Source organism: Mastigoproctus giganteus, chromosome 9 (assembly GCF_048544385.1).
Source record: "Mastigoproctus giganteus isolate SK-2022 chromosome 9, ASM4854438v1, whole genome shotgun sequence".
NCBI classification, from domain to species: Eukaryota; Metazoa; Arthropoda; class Arachnida; order Uropygi; family Thelyphonidae; genus Mastigoproctus; species Mastigoproctus giganteus.
This window is the reverse complement of record NC_143583.1, coordinates 59,689,409-59,711,860: the sequence shown is the minus strand read 5'-3', so window position 1 is coordinate 59,711,860 and position 22,452 is coordinate 59,689,409. Positions and strand designations below refer to the sequence as shown.

At 37.6% G+C, this 22,452-nt stretch overlaps 1 protein-coding gene across 1 annotated transcript in view; it reads right to left on the bottom strand.

The window, feature by feature from the left end:
* Pdk (pyruvate dehydrogenase kinase) overlaps positions 1–22,452 on the bottom strand; it is a 218,202-nt gene that overhangs the window by 117,529 nt on the left and 78,221 nt on the right. Inside the window, exon 5 of the mRNA XM_090381828.1 lies at positions 4,265–4,351. Within this exon, the coding sequence (XP_090237954.1) occupies positions 4,265–4,351 (87 nt within the window). The remainder of the gene's footprint in view (positions 1–4,264; positions 4,352–22,452) is intronic.

Sequence of the window (22,452 nt, the reverse complement as noted above, 5' to 3'; positions counted from 1 at the left end):
TTTAGCCAGCAAGTGGTTGATTGCTGGAACAAACTTCCATCTATTGTAGAAGTTGATAGCTTAAATGGATTGAAGGCAGAACTTGACAAACATTTGGAGTGAGGGGATGGGTGTAATAAGGGTTTTTTTTTTGGCTGATGCTGCATAAGTTTGCTTTCTTGCATCGTATGCCAATGCTAATGCTAATATCCACACTCCATGATACTTGTTGGGCGAAACAAAGGTCTTTGTTCTATGTGAGGAAGAAGAAATGGCTGCATGACTGCATCACAGAAACAAAATTATTCATTGAATATATGTAACTCCAGCTAAGCACACTAAATCAGCAACCCAACAAAATAATAACTCCAAGGTGAAGAATTACACTCATAGGTTCAGGGTACACTATAACACAACTGTCACAGAAGTAGAAACAACTAAAAATGGTATATAAAAAGTGTCTATAAATTAACGGCCTGACCTAAATGGCGCAGCCAGGTTGAAGGAACAACAACATAAGAAGACAAAGCAAAAATTAAAAATTGTTCACAACATATTAACCCCTTAGAAGTCTGGCATAAAAAAGGTATCGGAATCATCATCCTCTAGGAAATCCAAGACACGTTTTTAATACAAATAATGCAAATGGCACCACTTTAAAAAACATATATCGAGACTACTAAGAATAACCAACCCATACACTCAACCCACTAGCAGCCTCTTTGATTTCTCTGTACAGTTGTTTGTTGTACTCATCAGAGTCATTAGGCCTATAACACCCTCCTACTCTCATTCCTGCCTTCCCAGTGAACATGTCACACCAAACTGACTTAACACCCATGTCAACTGGATGCACTGCCTTAGATTTTGTGTGTTTCTTAACTAACAGCATAACCCCTCCTCACGTCCTACCCTGTCTAGGCTTTCTCTACAAATTCTGCATTCCTTATATCTGGAGACTAGGCACCAGCGAGGTGATCTGATAGAGGTGTATAAAGCCTTGAATGGTTTGAGCATGCTCAATGCTGATGGGATTCTTCCTCTCGCTCAGAATAATCACCTGAGAGGGCATAAATTCAAATTGAGGAAAGACAGATGTAGGATAGACGTGCGGAAATTTGCCTTTAGCCAGCGGGTGGTTGGTTGGTGGAACAGACTTCCATCCCTTGTCGTGGAAGTTGATAGCCTAAATAAGTTTAAGGCTCAGCTGGACAGGTATTTCGAACAAACAGAGGGGTGAAGTGGAAGTGTTTTTTTTTTTTTTTTTTTTTGGCTGATGCTGCATAAGCTTGCTTTCTTGCATCAAATGCCTCTACTAATGCTAATACTAATCTACGTGACACCATGTATCTGATATCCCAAAAATATCTGCCTTTGATGTTTTGTCCAGCACCTCAAATTCATCAAATTTATTTACTATACTCCTAGCATTGGTTTACATGCAAGTATACATGACATGTATTCACAGACCATGTATTTACTTGTTCCATGATGACTCCCAGCAGGCCTTGAAATCCCCAGCACCTTGCTTTCCAGGCTGCTCATTCCAATAGAAGCCGTACAAGAATCACTTTAAACTCTGCCTGTGGCTACTGTTAATCTATAGTCTGTGAATCCTCCCAAGCTAGCAGTTATCCAATTCACCTAACACTGCCTCGATAGCATCAGCAAATATTCTTGCACCCTTTCTCTTTAAGTCTATCCCATCCCTGTAGAAGCAGTCTCTCCTGTTAACAAGCATAGACTATGCTGAGAAAAATTCTACACCATGAACCTTGCACAGTCTCTCCAGGGCCAAATTGATTAACAAGGCTCTCATCGTATACTCCCTCCTATTGCGTCTGGGCAGAATTGCTGACACTTTCAAATTTAACTAACTCGCAACTTTTTTTCAACATTGACCTGTATTTGTTAAGTAAGTCCGTAGATCTCCTACTCTTAATGTCTTTAGTGCCAATGTGCACAACAATATCACCTTTTATGACCTTAATAATGTTAGATAAGTGATAGTAATATCACTATAACCCTGAGAGAAAGAAAGGCACACTACAGAAAATGATCTTCAGTCTGAGTTTATAGATAAAGTTACTGATTAATTCTTTCTAAATTCAGAGTAATAATCAAAAACACAGAAGCATGAAAATATTCTACATCACACTCAAAAACTACCCATACTCTAGCACTATATTATTTGCTAAATGTGTAAGAACTAGATAAACATTTGGAGTTAATGAATGGCTGAAATGGGAGTTTTTTTTTTTTTTTTTTTTTGGTCGATGCTGTATAAGCTTGCTTTCTTTCATCATATGCCTCTGCTAATGCTAAATTGTTGATATATATGACATAGGACCATACTGTTTAAAAGTTCATAGTCAGATTTATCATCAATCCTTTTGTCCTCTAGATGATGACAACTCTCAAAGATCTGTGCAAGTTGTATGCATTTGATAGCACTAAGATGTTGATGCACATCTTAGGTTTCCAGATGGCTAGTCATCCACAGTAATTATTCCCATCATTATATAATGGGTTACACACTAACACGGAAATAAAAGACACACAAAAAAATCTGTTACAAAAATGTGTGCACTTGTTACTGCATACAGTTAGTACAAAGTAAATCTTATGGTCAGACTAGTGATGCATTGTCTTATATGTGATAAAAGCAGATACAACCACAATAGCAAACAAAAGTCATCATGGAACTACAAATGAAAGAGTTTTGTTCATGAAGCTCTTTTACTAGAACAACAGTAATGCACTGGATGTGTTTCAGGAGTACTGTCATTTTAAAAACTTAACAAGAGAACTCCTCTTTTCCTAAAATCAATTGCACATAATGAAAAGGAAATTTGAAGAAAGAGGTGCTTTCTTTGTCTGTGGTTCCTGGCAGAAGAATGTTGCCCAATTGCAACAGCTGCTGTTGACAAAAGCACTGTCACTTCAGCCAGTAGTGCCAACACAAAATGCCACTCATCTGCTAGTATCACAAGGCATATTGCTAACACTCACTGTGATGCTTTGTGCAAGAGTTGACCATAGGCAGTCATTTGCAATATAAATGACTGTCTATCAGAGGGAGCAATTTTATTCACACAAATTTTGGTTTCCTCATACTGTAGGTGGTAGATGACTTTCATCAACCGGTGAAATACCACCACTTTGCTTATTGGAGGCTTGAAGTGGTGAAACCCATGTTTAGTCTCTAGAGCAAAGTTTCCAGCATTCCCCCCCCCCCCCATACTTCTCCTTCAACCCATGCACGGTACTAAGTACTATAGGTTTTGATACCTTTCGTGTTTAGGGTTTTCATATAAAAAAAAAAAAAAAAAAAACTGTACTGTAACATGCTTAAATATATTTGTGCTATGTAGCTTTATGCAATGCCAAATGCACGTTAGTGTCATGTGTGGAATTTTATTTGCCTTCCCTTTTCACATGGTCTAGGTACTGCAGACATTTAATTAAAGCCACCCTGCATTCATATATTTCAGCTGCATTTATTTTTTTAAATCCATCTTTTTTTACCTTAAACCAGCAGTGGTGACTGATCACATGACAGGTGCCCCTCAAAAATAACTTTCTCACATTAACCATTAATCAAAGATTCAAAATATGAAATTATTTCTACCTTCGTAAATAGTCACTTTTACTGCATAGTTTCTTAAGTGATTTTTTTATGTTTTTCATACAAATTTTGAATGAGAACCTGATAGGTTACTTCTCACTGTCTGCAACTATTTGGCTTCATGCATGAAAAGTGGCATGGTACTGGAGAAGTGCTGATGCTGTGTTTGTCTATATTTTCAGCTTACTTGTTTTCCCTCTCCCACTAGTTCAAAAAATATCTATAGTCTTACTCTAGTTGTTTTTTTTTTTTGAAAGATTTATTATCATTTTTACATAGTAAGGACGAGAACAAACTATTAAACTTTAATTAAAGCTCCGATGTAATTAAAAATGTAATTTAAAAAAAAATGTAATTATCGATAATTAAAATATTTTTACTGGATATATACTTATTGTTATTCTTTAACATAAACTATATTCTCTCAAGATGAAGATTCTCTCAAGTTGGGCACCTGCCACTGTTTCTGCTTGGGGTGCCACCCATGCCTGAAATTAACTTTTAATCTTTGATTGAAATTAACTTTTAATCTTAAATTAACTTTTATCCTTTTATCTTTTTAACATAAAGCTTTTATTTTAAAATTAACTAAACTAGCAAAAACAATGTATGCTGTTTCTGCAAACAAAATATTTTAAATACAATAAAAAAAATTACCTTGGGCAACTGCCAGTATTTTACACTTAGGATCAATACAACCTATATGCCGAGGATGACCACTAAGATTGGTTCCAAAAAGAGATGCTGAAAAAAAATAAATAAAAATGTAATTTCTTTTTTTAACTCAAATCAGAGGATGTTTATAGCCCACTGGGTGGTTTGGTGTCCTGAAAAATGTTTACATCAGGTTTAAAATCTTTAACACATTTCAGAAAAGCTAATGCATTATACCCACCAAAATGGATATAACCATATTAACTAACAATAATTTGCACAAAAAATCAGTTCTAAAAGAGACAATAGTGGTGCTGCATGCTGTCAGTATGTAAATCTTATGACTAGAATAATGATGCGCAGTTTTAGATATGATAAAAGCTAAAACCACAGTAGCAAACAAAAATCATGGAACTACAAATGAAATATTGTGTTTTGTTGATAAAACTCTTTTACCAAAACAACAATAAAGCACTGAATATGCTTTGGGAGCACCATCATTTTATAAACTTAAGGAGAGGACTTCCTTCCCCAAAATGTATTGCACATAATGATAAAGAAATTTAAATCTGACAGATTGCTTCCTTTTCTCTAAACTCCTGGCAGAAGATTCTGCAACTGCAACAACTACTTTTGACAAAAGTACTGCTGCTGCTGCTGCAGCCAATAGTGTCACTCATCTCTTAGTATTACAAGGCATACTGCCAACATTTCCCATGATGTGCTTCAAACAATTAACTGTGCTTTCATTTTTGAAAAACTATATTGCACTAGTGTAGAAGAGAAATCACCTCGCAGATGCCTAGTCTACAGACACTGTAATTTTGCAAAACTTAATCCTTACAAAGAAAGGCCTTACAATTATCCTTACAAAGTTTTGCAAATTACAGTGTCTGGAGACTAGGTACCTGCGAGGTGATCTGATTGAGGTGTATAAAGCCTTGACTGGTTTGAGCATGCTCAATGCTGATGGGATTCTTCCTCTTGCTTAGAATAATCACCTGAGAGGGCATAAATTCAAATTGAGGAAGGATGGTTGTAGGATAGATGTGCAGAAGTTTGCCTTTAGCCATATCTTAAGGATCGTCTGGGGGAACACACGAGTGCCATACAGACCGCAGAGTTTGATAAAGTCCACTGTTGCTGAACATTTTTGGGAAAGACAGCACCAGGTCTCCCCAGAAAATGCTGTCATCCTTGATCGGGCGCATAGGTTCTGGGACCGCAAGTGGCTCGAGAGCTTGTGGATTTGCTCATCCACAAGCAGCTTCACCCCCTTTTTGAGGCTATAGTCCTCTCAAAAGATGAGCATTTATGTTTACCGCATTCCCGAGCTGCTTCTGGTTCTGGGGCATGTGCAGGAACTTCTGTTCATGCACCTGATCAACCACGTGTGCTGTGAACTTGATACTTAAGGATATGCTGCGTAAGCATTATTTCTTGTTGAGAAAGGAGGCGGACGCCCCCGAAAGCTACAATTGTACAGTTTTAATAGTTTTAATGCTTTTAACTTTATATATTTTATTGTATTTTATAATTGTACAGTTTTAACGCTTTTAACCTTATATATTTTATTTTATTTTCAGGCTTTATTCACAATCAGTTATTGTAAATAGATTATGTTACAGTATCCTCTGTATTGTTGGTATATATACAGTATTAAATTATTTTAACTTAACAGTTGGTGTATTAATGTAATATCATGAATATTGCCTTTAGCCAGCGGGTGGTTGATTGTGGGAACAAACTTCCGTCTGTTGTTGTAGAAGTTGATAGCTTAAACAGATTGAAGGCAGAACTAGACAAACATTTGGAGTGGGTAGATGAGTGAAATGAGAAGGGGGGGGTGTGTATTATTTTGGTTTTTTTTGGCTGATGCTATATAAGCTTGCTTTCTTGTATCATGTGCCCTTGCTAATGCTAAAGACACAGGTAATCTTTCTGATTTTCAGAAAGGTGTTATTGTTGGAGCATGTTTAGCAGGAGACAAAGTTGAGTTGAGAAATCCTATACTATATGAGGAAAAGAAATTAAAAGAAAATCAAATTGGAATAAAGATCTGAAAAATGAAATCACTTTCAAGTAAAACCTTTCAACTTGCTGTATTGAATTTAAATTCATGCAAGGTGCAGGCCAAAAGTTTCCAGACTGGGGCAATAAAATTAATTTAGACTTAATGTTAGTTACATATTGATGTTGTCCCCTTCAAAGTAGTGTTCCCTCCAGAGTTTATACATTGATTCCAGTGCTTCTACCACTGTTTGAAGCATCTCTGGAATTCCTCTTTCATGATGCAGTCATGCACTTTCTGCAACTCAGCTTGAATCTCCATGATGAAGATTTGATGTATTTGAATCTTCATCCTACCCTTTTAACTGGAATTTCATTTTGGGAAACAGGAAGAAGTCACAGGAAGCCAAGTCAGAACAGAGAAGGTATGGGACCATTTTGTACTTAGCTAAAAATAGCTGAACCAACAAAGCCATATGGATCGACGCATTGTCTTGATGCAGAAACCAATCCTGGGTGCACCATTTGTCTGGGCATTTTTTACTGATATCCTTCCTCACATGCCTTAAGACCCCAATATAGAACTAGTGATTTATAGTTTGGCCTGGAAGAAGAAACTCCTGATGAACAATTCCTTCACTTTTGAAAAAAACAATCAGCAAACCTTTGCTGTTTGATTTGACCTTTTTTTTTAGATGTAGAGATGATGGACTTTTCCGGTGAGAGGACTGCTGCTTTGTTTCTGGGTCATAACCATAAACCAAAATCAGGAAAATAAAGTTTCTGTCCATTTCCATCTGCTTGTAGGTTCTTGCATACAGAAAGCCAGTTCTGCTTCTGTTTACAGTTCAGCAAATAGGCGCATGTTTTGCAGAAATCTATCACATATATAAATTTTCAGTTAAAATGCATTGGCATATCCTATATGAATATCACTAATCACACAGTCTGTCGTCCTCGTCGATAATTTGATGTTCTTCTTCAACATTTTCTACAAGCTGACGACAATTGGTGACCTGAGTGCACAAAATTCTCAACTGAAGTTTGACCACTTTGGAAAAGTTCGTGTTCTACCAATAGCACCATCACCAAATGCTTGTTTAAGAATTTTCTAAGTCTCTTAAGATGTTTTCCCAAGTTTATGAAAAAATTTGATGTAAATTTACTTTTCCTTAAAGTCCACAATCTTATTTGGCTATAAAAATCGTAGGACTCACTGACCAGGAACACACTTAATACCAACTGTACAAAAGCACAGGGTCTTATGGCATGAAACTCACCACACTAACTCACAATGAATTAATTCAACAGTATCTAATGGCACAGTACCATACTACAATGTGGTCAGCACTCCACAGGGCCAGACCACAAACTTTTGACTCATACCTCATATTTCACAAAAGAATATCTAACTGCATGTCAAATATCATTTACCCCGGGGGTTCACATCTGGTGAGTATGGCAACCCAGGGTCCTGAGCTGGATATCATCATTCTTCTCTTTCTTGGTGATGCCTTCTACTTCTCTCTCTCTCTCACACACACACACACACACACAGGGAGTAACTCAGGAATTTTTTTTTTTTTTGGCTGGTGCAGCATAAGCCTCAGGCTTCCTTGTACCATATGGCTAATAATAATAATAATAATAATAATCAATTTAATTTTTAATTATAATTAACTGTATTAACAAGCACAGTCTGTTCTACCTGATAACTCTTCAGACAATATATAGCAGCTACCAGTTTATTTTATTTCTTTTCTTACATAAAAATATAATATTTATATATATATATATATATATATAAATAATACAAAATTTTTATTTTATAAAAATATTTCAATAATATTTTAAATGAAAAACTTTCAATTTATAAAACAATTTTATAAATTAAATATAAGCCAACCAATACAAACCAACAAATATGGTGTCTAAGTGGTGTACTTGCACAGGGCTGATCATTTAATTCGCAGACTGTTGCAAGATCTTATCTTAATTGTCATCATCTGAAGCTTCTGTGGATTTCTCCTTCTTGAAATCCCCTCCCTTGAACTTTACACACTTTCGCCACTGTTGCACCCAGGAATTAAATGCTTCTTGCAAGCCACTTTTCAAAAGACTGCGAAGTGCTTCCATTGTGGCTCTGCAAGCATCGTTGTTGGATGTGAAATGCTTGCCTTTCTTCAGAAGTGGAAACAGGAAGTAATCACACAGGGCTAGGTTTGGTGAATAAGGGGGATGTCAATGATCACTGGCTTCACAATATTAGCTGTATGGGGCCTGGCATTGTCTTGATGGAGAAACCACTTCACACTGAAAAGTTCTTGACATTTCTCATGAATGGTGCAGCAAAGTTAGAGATACAAAATGTGTAAAAGGAATGCCTTTTATGTCAAAAAACACAAGAACCATTTGTTTTTCAGCTGAATGAGAAGCTCAAAATTTCTTAGGTCTCGATGAATCAGAATGTTTCCATTCACTTGACTGCTGCTTTGTCTCTGGATCATAGTGAAAAATCCAAGTTTCATCACAAGTCACTATTCGATTTAAGAAGTTTCGACTCGGTGTTTCAAAACGATCAAGCATTTCTTTGCACAAGTCTACTCTTTGCTATTTTTGTTCTGGAGTCAAATTGTGTGGAATACAGTGGGCACAGATTTTCAACATTTTCAGGTGTCTTTCAATATTGTGAGCACTACCATATGAAATGGACATTCTAACAGCTAATTCACGAATTCGCCTGTCTTCATCCAAGATTTCCTAGGATTTTGTGATTTGTTAAGGAGGAAGGCTGACCAGTCTTAGGTCTTCTGCAACAGACTCACAGCCCTGACTGAATCGCTTGTGCCATTTAAAAATGGCTATCCTAAATACGATATGCTTCATTCATCTCTTTATCTATGTCCGATGCATTTAAGCCTTGTCTGACACAATAGCGAATCACGCGGCTGTTCAATCTGTAGGTCTGACATGATACTTGTTTCAAAATGATTGCAGCTAAAAAAAAAATCTCTTCACGCAATACTAGCTCGACAAATTCTAGCATGCACACACAGAGTCTGCTCAGTAGTGATTAGGAGAGCACCTCTAGTGGCAGTTATTGAAGAAAGTTCGCGTGGTAAACAAAATCTAGGTGCAGAGACTGTGAAGAAATTAGGTGCCAACTCAGCATTCTGATGGGCGTCTATGAGAGTTTGAGATGTAGGGTAAATGCCCTCGAAGAAATTAATGAGTGGCCCATCAAGCTCTCAGCTGCCCAACTCAATGCCAGAGCTCACTCCTGTGCATCGGGCAACACAGTGGCAATCTCTGAGGTACACTCCCACAGGAAATATTTATTGTGGTGACTATATTGTCAGTTGTTGTTGTTGTTTGTTATTTGGTTTTTAGGAGCATTAGCAACTAAGGCCATATTGCTCCGGGGATATGTGGTGGTCATTCCCTGAACTTTCCGCATCCTCCGTATTTGGTGGGCACGGGCTCAAACCCCGGTCTAATCAAGAAGCATGTGCTACGCACTGCTGCTCTTATCCACCTGGCCACGGAGGCACGTCTATATTGTCAGGGAGACGGGGAATGTATTATGCAAAAAGGATAGGTGGAACAGGACCACGGTATGTATGCCAGGGGCAAAAGTTGATGACGATGTAGGGCAGATATCATCTTTTAAGGGCACAAAAGGTGATACTGTTGTACACGTTGGCACTAATGACCTTAAGAGTAAAAGATCTCCAGATTTACTTAACAAGTACAAGTCAATACTGAAAAAAAGTTGCGAGTTAGGGTTAAATTTGAAAGGTCTGCAATTCTGCCCAGACGCGATAGGAGGGAGTATATCATGAGAGCCTTGTCAATCAATTCGGACCTGGAGAGAGTGTGCAAGGCTCATGGATAGAATTTTTTTCATCCTGGTCTGTGTTTGCTAACAGGAGAGACTGCTTTTACAGGGATAGGATACACTTAAACAGAAAGGGTGCAAGAATATTTGCTGATGCTATCAAGGCAGTGTTAGGTGGGTCGCAGTACTGCTAGTTTGAGTGATTCACAGACTAAAAGATTAACAGTAGCCAGAGGCAGAAGCAAAAGTGATTCCTGGCACTGCTTCTATTGTAATGAGCAGCAGCCTAGAGAATAAGTTTCTGGAGATTTCAAGAGCTGCTGTGAGTCATCATGGAACAAGTAAATACATGGGCTGTGTTAGGATAACTAAGAGTAAGAACAAGTGCATGTATACTTGCAGGTACACTAATGCTAGAAGTATAGTAAATAAAATTGATGAATTTGAAGTGCTGATCAAAACATCAAAGGCAGATATTGTTGGGATAGCAAGAGACATGGTGTCACATAGATATAAGCAGTGCAGAATTGGAATATGGGGAATACAATGTGTACAGAAAAGACAGAAAGGGTAGGAAGAGAGGAGGGGGTTATGTGTTAGTAAAGAAACACAAAATCTAAGGAAGTGCATCCAGTTGACATGGGTGGACAGTGCAATGTTGAATCTGTATGTTGTGACATAAACACAGGAAAAGGGAAAATGAGAGTAGGAGTATGTTATAGGCCTAATGATGCTGATGAGTACAATGTAGAGAAATAGAATGGGCCAGTAAATCAGAATGTCTTGTAATGGGGGATTTTAACTTACCAGATATTGAATGGAACTTGTGGGTTTGGTTAATTTATTGGCGGATTGTTTTCTACAGCAACATATTCGAGGGGCAACCAGAGGGAGTAATACCCTTGATCTGATTATCAGCAGTGATAATATTTCAATAATTAGGAATTTGAAGGAATTTTCAATAATCAGGAATTACGCATACATTAGGAATTTGAAGATAAAGGAACCACTAGGTGACAGTAATCACAGTGTACTGATGTAGGATTTACTTAAAGATGTAACTATGATCAAGGGTAAAGAGAAGGGTTTTTGTTTTCGTAAAGGTGACTACAGTGGTCTCGGATAGTTTTTAAATTCTATAGAGTGGGATCAACTGATGATGTTACCAATGGTGAATCCTAAATGGGAAGCCTTCAGAGACTTAATCTTGAAGGCTACTAGGCTTTTCATACTATCTAAGAAATACTGTTCAAGGCTCAGGCCTAAATGGATGTCGGATGAATTAATGAGGCTTGTGGCAGAGAAAAAAAATGCGTGGGATGCATATAAATTATCAGACAACACAGAAGGCTACAATGTATATAAATTAGTCTGTAATCAAGTCATAAAGGCAGCAAAGGCAGATTACGAGAAATCTTTGGCAAAGGACAAAGAAAAACAGCAAAGAGTTCTTTATTTATGTAAACTTTAGAAGGAAGGGGATGAATCAGATTGGTCCACTTAACATAGATGGTTCGACTGTTTATGATTCTGCTCAAGTAGCTGATAAACTGAATGAGTATTTTGCATCTAGAAAGGAATAGCGAAAGCTTAAAAAGCGGTACTCACCTTGAAATTAATCTGCGATGGTTTACTTAGGAAGCGTGGTTAATGTTTAAGTTGAATTGTTGAATTGAAAATTAAAAGGGAGGGAAGTAGATAAAAGTTGACTGAGTTAAATAGGCGCAAGGAAATAGAAGTGTACACATCCAATCCTTGGTTGTCATCGAAATAAAGAGAAGAAGGAATGATTAAAAACTATGTAAGTGAATCCGATGAAGCCAATAGTCTTTACGAGGACTTTCGTTAGTTAGAGAACGTCTTCAGTTGGCAATGTGTGGGGAGAGAACGCGCGTGATATTTTAAGAATAAAAAATTATACTCTCGTGATGCGTTTTTTGACATGTGGGAACTTTAATCTCGAGAGGTTCCAAATTGGGGAAAGATTGAAGGGGAGTTTAGAATTTAGAATTTTGAGGTTAGAGTGGTGCTTGTACCATTCAATAACTAGGGCTTCATATTGGAGTATTCTGTAACTGGATTTTAGTTTAATGATTGAAATGGCAGAGTCGATGAGCGGGTTGTGGTTGTGAGTCTGGGCATGAGTTGTAAGTTCTGTGACAGATTGGTTGGACATGAGACTATGAAAATGGTAGTATGCACGGGTATTGGATGTTTTTGATGAGCCAAATTTAGTAGTGGTACTTCCGATATAACATGTGTTGCAGTTTGGTTGACAATTGATGAGGTATATAATATTATTAAGGTCGTTTGTAGGATATTTGTATGAGTCTTTATAGGTGCTGAAGAAGGATCCTAATTTGTTGTAGGTGGAAAAAACAAGGGAGATATCAGTGTTGTTAAATAGGCGTCGGAACTGTCCTGCTAGTTCATTGTGGTAAGGGAGGACTATGCGGATGTTTGTTTTATTTTTGTCTTTGGTTGGGGTGTTAGATTTAATTTTATTTTTAGCGTTAAGGATTGTATTTAAAATAAGTTGGTGGGGGTAACCTCTGGATATAAATTTGTCGGTGATATACTGTATTTCATTGTGAAGGTCAGTGGGTAAGGAACTGTACTTTAGTGCATTGTGAATTTGGTTATATAAAACTGCCTTTTTAGTGTTTAGAGGGTGATGAGAAGCAAAATGTAAGTATTTACCGGTGTTTGTATTTTTCCTGAAAATTTTCGTATTTAATTTTGTGCCTGTTATATAGATAGTAAGATTAAGGAAATTAATCTGATTATTTTGTCCAATTTCAAGGGTGAATTTAAGTCTATCGTGTACAGAGTTAAGTTTTATGAAGAGGTTATCAATAATGGATCTGTTGCCTATTACAAGAATGTCGTCGGCATAGCGCATGTATAGTTTTAGTTCAGGGGGAAAGGGGTGTAGAATTTGGCTTTCAATGGCGGCTAGGTAGATTTCAGATAATGGGGCTGAAATCCCTAGTCCCATTGGTAAGCCAAATATTTGTTGAAAGATTTTTTTGTTGAATCTAAAAAATCTTGCTTCTAATAGAAGGGTGGTGAGTTCAAGGATATGGTCTATAGAAAGGGAGGTACGTTTTGTTAAGGTATCGTCTGTTTCTAAGAATTTGCGTAGGGCTTGTAAAGTAAATGGGATATGGACATTATTGATAACCTCTTCATAAAACTTAACTCTGTACACGATAGACTTAAATTCACCCTTGAAATTGGACAAAATAATCAGATTAATTTCCTTAATCTTACTATCTATATAACAGGCACAAAATTAAATACGAAAATTTTCAGGAAAAATACAAACACCGGTAAATACTTACATTTTGCTTCTCATCACCCTCTAAACACTAAAAAGGCAGTTTTATATAACCAAATTCACAATGCACTAAAGTACAGTTCCTTACCCACTGACCTTCACAATGAAATACAGTATATCACCGACAAATTTATATCCAGAGGTTACCCCCACCAACTTATTTTAAATACAATCCTTAACGCTAAAAATAAAATTAAATCTAACACCCCAACCAAAGACAAAAATAAAACAAACATCCGCATAGTCCTCCCTTACCACAATGAACTAGCAGGACAGTTCCGACGCCTATTTAACAACACTGATATCTCCCTTGTTTTTTCCACCTACAACAAATTAGGATCCTTCTTCAGCACCTATAAAGACTCATACAAATATCCTACAAACGACCTTAATAATATTATATACCTCATCAATTGTCAACCAAACTGCAACACATGTTATATCGGAAGTACCACTACTAAATTTGGCTCATCAAAAACATCCAATACCCGTGCATACTACCATTTTCATAGTCTCATGTCCAACCAATCTGTCACAGAACTTACAACTCATGCCCAGACTCACAACCACAACCCGCTCATCGACTCTGCCATTTCAATCATTAAACTAAAATCCAGTTACAGAATACTCCAATATGAAGCCCTAGTTATTGAATGGTACAAGCACCACTCTAACCTCAAAATTCTAAATTCTAAACTCCCCTTCAATCTTTCCCCAATTTGGAACCTCTCGAGATTAAAGTTCCCACATGTCAAAAAACGCATCACGAGAGTATAATTTTTTATTCTTAAAATATCACGCGCGTTCTCTCCCCACACATTGCCAACTGAAGACGTTCTCTAACTAACGAAAGTCCTCGTAAAGACTATTGGCTTCATCGGATTCACTTACATAGTTTTTAATCATTCCTTCTTCTCTTTATTTCGATGACAACCAAGGATTGGATGTGTACACTTCTATTTCCTTGCGCCTATTTAACTCAGTCAACTTTTATCTACTTCCCTCCCTTTTAATTTTCAATTCAACAATTCAACTTAAACATTAACCACGCTTCCTAAGTAAACCATCGCAGATTAATTTCAAGGTGAGTACCGCTTTTTAAGCTTTCGCTATTCCTTTCTAGTCCATTAACACGGTACTTGAAGATTTCTAAAAATTTCGTATTTTGCATCTATATTCACACATGAGGAATTATTCAAGGAGGGCAATGCCAGAAGTTTATCAAACTCTAACAGGGAGCTAAGTGATTTTGTGATAACTGAGAGCAAAGTGGAGGAGAAATTGTTGAAGTTAAACATAAAAAAGGCACCAGAAACAGATGGAATCTATCCAGTTATAATGAAGGAGGCAGCAAGGGGAGTAAGCAAACCCTTAGCCATAATTATGAAAGCATCCTTAGAGTCAGGGGAGGTCCTCATGGATTGGAGATGTGCAAACATATCCCCAATTCATAAAGAGGGTTTAGCATTAGCATTAGTAGAGGCATTTGATGCAAGAAAGCAAGCTTATGCAGCATCAGCCAAATAAAAATAAAAATAAATAAATAAATAAAAAATAACCACTTCCACTTCACCCCTCTGTTCGTTCGAAATACCTGTCCAGCTGAGCCTTAAACTTATTTAGGCTATCAACTTCCACGACAAGGGATGGAAGTCTATTCCAGCAACCAACCACCCGCTGGCTAAAGGCAAATTTCCTCACATCTATCCTACATCTGTCTTTCCTCAATTTGAATTTATGCCCTCTCAGGTGATTATTCTGAGCAAGAGGAAGAATTCCATCAGCATTGAGCATGCTCAAACCATTCAAGGCTTTATATTCAAAGGGTGACACAAATAATTATAGACCTGTTAGTTTAACTTCTGTTTTGGGGAAAATAATGGAGTCACTGGTTAAAGAGGTGATACAGGATCACTTTGACAAGACAGCAGCAATAGTTCAGACACAGCATGCATGGGTTTGTTAAGGGGAAGTCTTATGTGACGAATTTTATTGGATACTACCATGTGGTCACAAAGGAACTGGATGCTAAAAATAATTTTGATATCATATACTTGGATTTCAGGAAAACTTTTGATACTCTTGCACATGGAAGACTGCTGTACAAATTGGAGAGGTATGGCATTAAAGGCAAGTTACTGCAATGGATAAAGGGATGGTTGAGTGGGAGACAGCAGAGAGTGGTAATAAATGGACACTGCTCTAAGTGGATTAATGTTATCAGTGGAGTCCCCCATGGTTCGGTGCTGGGCCCATTGTAGTTTTGTGTATTTATCAATGATATCGATGAACGTAAAAGTAAAGTGCAGCCATTATCAACCCACTGCAGGATGGAAGCCTCCTCAACAATTCATGCTGAGGGAAATGGACCATAATCTGCCACGCTGGTCCAGTGCGGGTTGGCAGATCAACCGTATTCAGCAGTCAGGGGCTTGAACCCCGGCCTACTCAAAGAGCGTGTGCTACTGCACTCCCGCTCCAGCCCACTCGGCTACGGAGGCCATCAGGCTTAATGTCCAAGTTTGCAGATGATACACAGGTTGGCAGTGTTGTTAATGACAGTAAAGCCAGTATGCATCTTTAACAGGATCTAGAAAAGTTAGGAAGATGGGCTGAGAAGTGGCAATTGAAGTTTAACATTGACAAATGCAAAGTACTCCATATGGGTAGCAGTAACCCAAGAGAACTGTACCAACTGTGTGGTACTACACTGAGGGAGGTGGAGAATGAAAAAGACCTGGGGGTAATTGTGCAGTCAGATATGAAGTTCTCTGATCAGTGCAGACGGACTGCCAGAGCAGGTCATGGAGTTTTGTCAATGACATATAAGAATTTTGGTAGCAGAGACAAGGAGGTGATTATCTTTGTATAAGGTAGTGGTCAGGTCACACCTTGAGTACTGTATACAGGTCTGGAAGCCTTATTTTAGGAAGGATGTAGAGTTGCTAGAATGAGTACAGAGAAGGGCATCAAGATTGGTGAGAGAAACAAAGGGGTGTGCTTATGAAGAAAGGCTTAAGTTCTGAAAGTTGCAACATCTGGAGACTAGGCACCTGGCAGGTGATTTGATTTGGGTGTATAAGGCCTTGAATGGTTTGAGCAGGCTCAATGCTGATGGGATACTGCTGCTTGCTCAGACTAAGAACCTGAGGTTATAAGAATGATGAAAAAAAAAAAAAAATTTTATTAACATAACTTCTTTTCTTGGAAGCTATTAAAAGGACAGAGAAAATGATTTTAGAGATGAAAATTGTAATGCTTACAACAACAGTATGTTGAAAGCAAGTTTATACAACAACAACAAAAAAAAAAAAAAAAACCCTCCACATATCACCCATACATCCCCTTCTAACAATTCGTTCAATCCTTCCCTAGCTTTATTAAAAATACCCACTTCTGCAACATCAGATGAACGTCTGTCCAACAATCAACAATCCACTAGCTGAGGGCAAATTTCAATGCATCTATCCTGCAATCATCCTTCCTCAAATTGAATTTATGCCCATTATGTGTGTGAGCTGTCTAGCAAGAGGAAGGATTCCATCAGCACTGAGGTTACACAATCTATTTAGAGCCTTAAATACTTCAATCATATCTTCTTCCTGTTGTCTAGTCACTTGGTACTAGAATTTGCACAACAGAAAAGCCTTGCCTAGAAAGTGCACTTTTTGATCCCTCACAAATCTTACTCCCCTTCCCTACACTCATTGCAACAGATCCACATCCTTCCTAAAATGATGCTTCCAGATGTCTAAGCAATACTTAAGACATATCCTAACCGCTGCCTTATGCAATGGGATAATTACCTACTTATCTTTCCTAGCCAAATTCCTATATATTCTGACAGCCTGCACTGCTCAGAAGACTTCATAACTGACTGCCTAATTACCCCCAGATCTTTTTCATTCTCCAAGATTAATGTTCGAAGAGCAGTAGTCCAAGATTTTGGTAGCAGATCTTGGACATTAATCTTGGACTACTGCTCTTCGAATGCAGTACCTTGCATTTGTCTATATTAAACTTCAATTAACAGTTCTTAGCCCATCTGTCTAATTTATCTAAATCTCTTTGCTGTAGCACATCCTGAATACTGTTATCGACCAATGTTCATATCACCTCCAAGCTTCGACATTGGGACTGACAGGCCTTTATCAATATCATTAATAAATACTGAAAACATCAATAGGTCCAGCAGAGAACCCTGGGGACCCTACTAATAACATTTGTTCAAAAAGAGCAGTGCCAATAATGCCTCTCTTTTCCCACTGAACTATTCCTTTATCCATAGCAGTAATCTGCCCTTAATGCCACAATGCTCCAATTTGTACGGCAGTCTTTTATGTGTAACAGTATCAAAAGCTTTACTTAAATCTAAATATTTGATGTCAAAATAATTTTTTGCTCCCAGCTCCTTTGTCACTGTGTCATAGTATCCAACCAAGACCATCCTTTAACAAGTCTATGCTGTGACTGCAGCATAAATGTATTCATGTCTACATGCTCTAAAAAGTAACTAATATTTTTAAGAGGGTCAAACTAACAGGTCAGTAATTACTCATGTCACCCTTTGATATCCCTTTTTGAACTGGGGATAGATTCACACACCTCCAGTCCATAAGAACCTCCCAAGAATCCAAGGATGCTCTCAAACTTATAGCTAAAGATTTTCTGAACTCTTTTGCTATTTCCCTTAATATAATTGCATAGCTACCATCCACAGCAGATGCCTTTTTTAAAATTTTTAATATTAATCTTAATTATTTTAATTATTAATTTTAATTTTAAAATTTTTTTAAATTTTAACAATTTCTCTTACACTTTCCTCTTAGCTATGAAAAAATCATTCGGCTACCTGTTCGAATTTTATATACATCTGGCATCCATAAAAAATTCCTCACATATGAATAAAGATGCAAAATATCTATTAATTTTTCAGCAACTGGACAGGTTCATCAATGTGTTAAACCATTTATATCTAGTAGACCAATGTGATTTATCCCCTTTCTTATGGTATCTATATAAGTAAAGAAGTCTTTGCTGCTTTTCTATGTACAGTCAGTTCTGCTTTAATGCAGAATGTGTTCCTAAAAATCTCAGGAACGCATTAAAAACAACAGGGCTTATGAGAAAAATAGTACTCAAAAAAAAAAAAAAAAAAAAAAAAAAAGATAGAAACCCAATAAAATTTCTAACACAGGTTTAAACATCTTAAATTCCTAATAAATAAATAAATATTACAATAAATATAGCACTTTACCTTGACAAGATATGAAGTTTGCTTGTTTGAAGTGGGTGTGGTGAAGGGCTGTAGCTGGTGAGTTATAGCGAAGAGGTAGAAGGAGGGTTATCATTCTTAGGATGAAATGTTGTTATACCTGATTTTCTTTCTTCTGCACTAGTTTAAAATAGTTATCTAGCTTTTGTTGCTTTTCCTGTCTCCTTCTTTCATACAGCAGCTGCCTATATGGTTCCAAATGCCACCAAGCATTATCCTACTATGTTCAGCATTACAATCATTATCTTCAATCCACTGCAGGTGGTTTTAAATTCAACTTAAAGCAGCTGATAACTCTGCTGTTTTAAGTTCGCATGGGGCAGCTTGCTGGACTTCGTCATCATCCTCATCTTGACTTTCCACTTGACTGGCTGCAACAAGTGTTGCAAGTCTTCAGTAGATAGATTCTCATTGTGAGACTCGAAGCTCTTCCACATCTTCATTTTCTACTTCCTTGAAACCAACTTCTTTTGCAAGAGCAACACAACTTGTTTTGATTTGTTTTAGTTGCTCTGAAGGTTCAAAGCCTTCAAAATTGCAAATTAAATGAGGGATAAGTTTCCGCCGCACACGATTCAAGCAGTCTTTAGTAACATCATTCCAGGCTTCTACAATCATATCAATGGCAACTTTGATGTTAAACCTCTTCCAAAATTCCATAACAGTTTGTGCCTTGTCACCTTCAGTAGCAGCAATTAACATCTTGAATATTTTCCTTAAATAGCAAGCCTTAAATGTTATCACACCCTGGTCAAGGGGCTGTAGTAGAGAGGTTGTGTTTGGAAGTAAAAAGATGAATTTGATATTCGGAAAGAGTTCAGAAACTGTCTGAGGATGGCTTAGTGTGTTATCAAGAATTATTAGAATTTTAAAATCTAAGTTCTTCTTGCAATAATTCTTGAAAGTGCCATGGTAAACTTTAACTAAAATATCAGTGAATATTTACCCAGTCAGCTAACCTTTCTTGCTAGACCTATAGTGAATACCAAGGCTCGATTTCACAATTTCTTTTAAAGCTTGCGGATTGGCAGAGTGATAAACCACTACTAGTTTTAACTTTAAGTCTCCGCTGGGGTTGGCTGTGAACATCACAGTTAAGTGATCTTTTACAGCCTTAAATCCTGAGGTATGTGCTTCTGCCTTAGAGCTATACATCCTCGAAGGCATACCTGGCATACCTTGAAGGCATACGTTTCCAATAGAGGCCTGTTTCAGCCAGGTTGAAAATCTGATCCAATGTGTAGCCGCTGAGTTCAATTATTTTCTGTACCACATGTGGATATGCCTTTGTGGCTTCCTCATCTGCACTTGTGGCTTCACCAGACAGCTTAACATTGTGAAAAGAGTAGTGGTGTTTGAAGCCACTAAACCAGCCACTAACTAGCATTAAAAGGAGCTACTTCTGCAGGATTTGGTGATTTCATATTAAGGTCTTCATATATAGTTAGTGCTTTCTCTTTCACTGTGAGAAAGCTTGCTCCCGATTTTTTTTTTTTTTTTTTTGTTTGGTCTTCAATTCATATGCTTAGCAGCCTTTCCATTTCTTCAGGTCTTGTTCTAATTGACTTTGCAGCACTTCAAGTTGTTCCAGCTATACACATAGCTTTTATTTTCACAGCATTGTCTCTGATGACGTGCAATGTGGATTCATTTAAGGCTGTTGCTCTAGTGATATCACTTGTTCTCTGATTTCTTTCAAAACGTTTTATTATTACAAGTTTCTCTTCTATACTTAATGCTTTCCATTTATACTCACTGCTTGGCTTCTTGAAACCAGGATGCTTACCCATGTCTGGGATGCTGTATGAATATACTTTTGATAAAGAAAAATTAAAAAATGCAGGAGAACAGTCCAAGATACACACTTGTAGGATAACACTTGTGGATGAACTGAGGTAAGAGATAGTAGTAGTAGTAGTGGCATGTGATGCAAGAAATCAAATGTATGAGCTTATGCAGCATCAGCCAACAAAAAAAAAAAAAAAAAAAAAAAAAAATCACACCATTCTCTCCAAATGCCTGTCCAGTTCCTCCTTAAATTTATTCAACCTATCAACTTCCACAACGACAGATGGAAGTTTGTTCCAGCAATTAACCACCCGCTGGCTAAAGGCAAATTTCCGCACATCTATTCTACATCTGTCTTTTCTTAATTTGAATTTATGTCCCCTTAGGTTCGTAATCTGAACAAGTGGAAGGATCCCATCAGAATTCAGCGTGCTCAACCCATTCAAGGCCTTATATACCTCAATCAGATCACTGCACAGGTGCCTACTCTCCAGCCACTGCAATTTGCAGAACTTAAGCCTCTCTTGGTAAGAGCATCCCTTCATTCCCCTCACCAATCTTGTTGCCCTTCTCTGTACACGCTCAAGTAAATCTACATCCTTCCTAAAATGAGGCCTCCAGACCTGTACGCAGTACTCAATGCGTGGCCTGACCATTGCCTTATACAGAGGGATAATCACCTCCTTTTCCCTGCTAGCAAAATTCCTATATATCATTGACAAAACCCCATGACCTGCCCTGGCTGCCTGTCTACATTGCTCAGAAAACTTCATATCTGACTGCACAATTACTCCCAGGTCTTTTTCATTTTCTACCACCTTAAGTGTAGTACCACACAGTTGGTACGTTTCTCTGGGGTTACTTCTACCCATATGCAGTACTTTGCATTTGTCAAGGTTAAACTTCAGTTGCCACTTCTTAGCCCATCTGCCCAAATTATCTAGATCCTGTTGCAGTAGCACACTGCCATCACTGTCATTAACAACCCTGCCAACCTTTGTATCATCTGCAAACTTCGACATTAAGCCTGATATACCTTCATCAATATCATTGATAAATATACAAAACAACAGTGGACCTAACACCGAACCCTGTGGGACTCCACTAATAACATTAGTCCACGAAGAGCAGCACCCACTGATTACCACCCCTCTGTCTTCTCCCACTTAACCATCCTTTTATCCATTGTAGCAACTTACCCTTAATACCATTCTGCTACAATTTGTACAATAGTCTTCCATGTGCAACAGTGTCAAAAGCTTTCCTGAAATCCAAATATATGATATCAAAATTATTTTTTGCATCCAGTTCCTTTGTAACCACATCATAATATCCTATCAAATTCGTCAGACAAGACTTTCCCTTAATAAACCCATACTGTGTCTGAATTATTGCTGCAGTCTTGTCTAGATGATCCTGCAATGCATCTTTAACCAGTGACCCCATTATTTTACCCGGAACAGAAGTTAAACTAACTGGTCTGTAATTACTCGTGTCACCCTTCGATCCCCCTTTGTGAATTGGGAATACATTTGCACATCTCCAGTCCGTGGGAACCTCCCCTGAGTCCTTATAATTATGGCTAAGGGTTTGCTTAGTTGCTTTGCCGCCTCCTTTAATATAACTGGATAGATCCCATCCACCCCAGGTGCTTTTCTTATGTTTAACTTCAACAATTTCTCCTCCACTTTGCTTTCAGTTATTCCAAAATCATTAAGTATCCTGCTACAATTTGATAACCTTCTGCCATTTTCAAACCTTAATAATTCCTCATGTGTGAATGTAGATGCAAAATACACATTCAGTTTGTTTGCCATCTGAGCAGGATCATCAACAGTCGAACCATCGATGTCAAGTGGACCAATCAGATTCATCCCCTTCCTTTTAGAGTTTATATAAGTAAAGAAATCCTTGCTGTTTTTCTTAGCATCTTTTGCCAA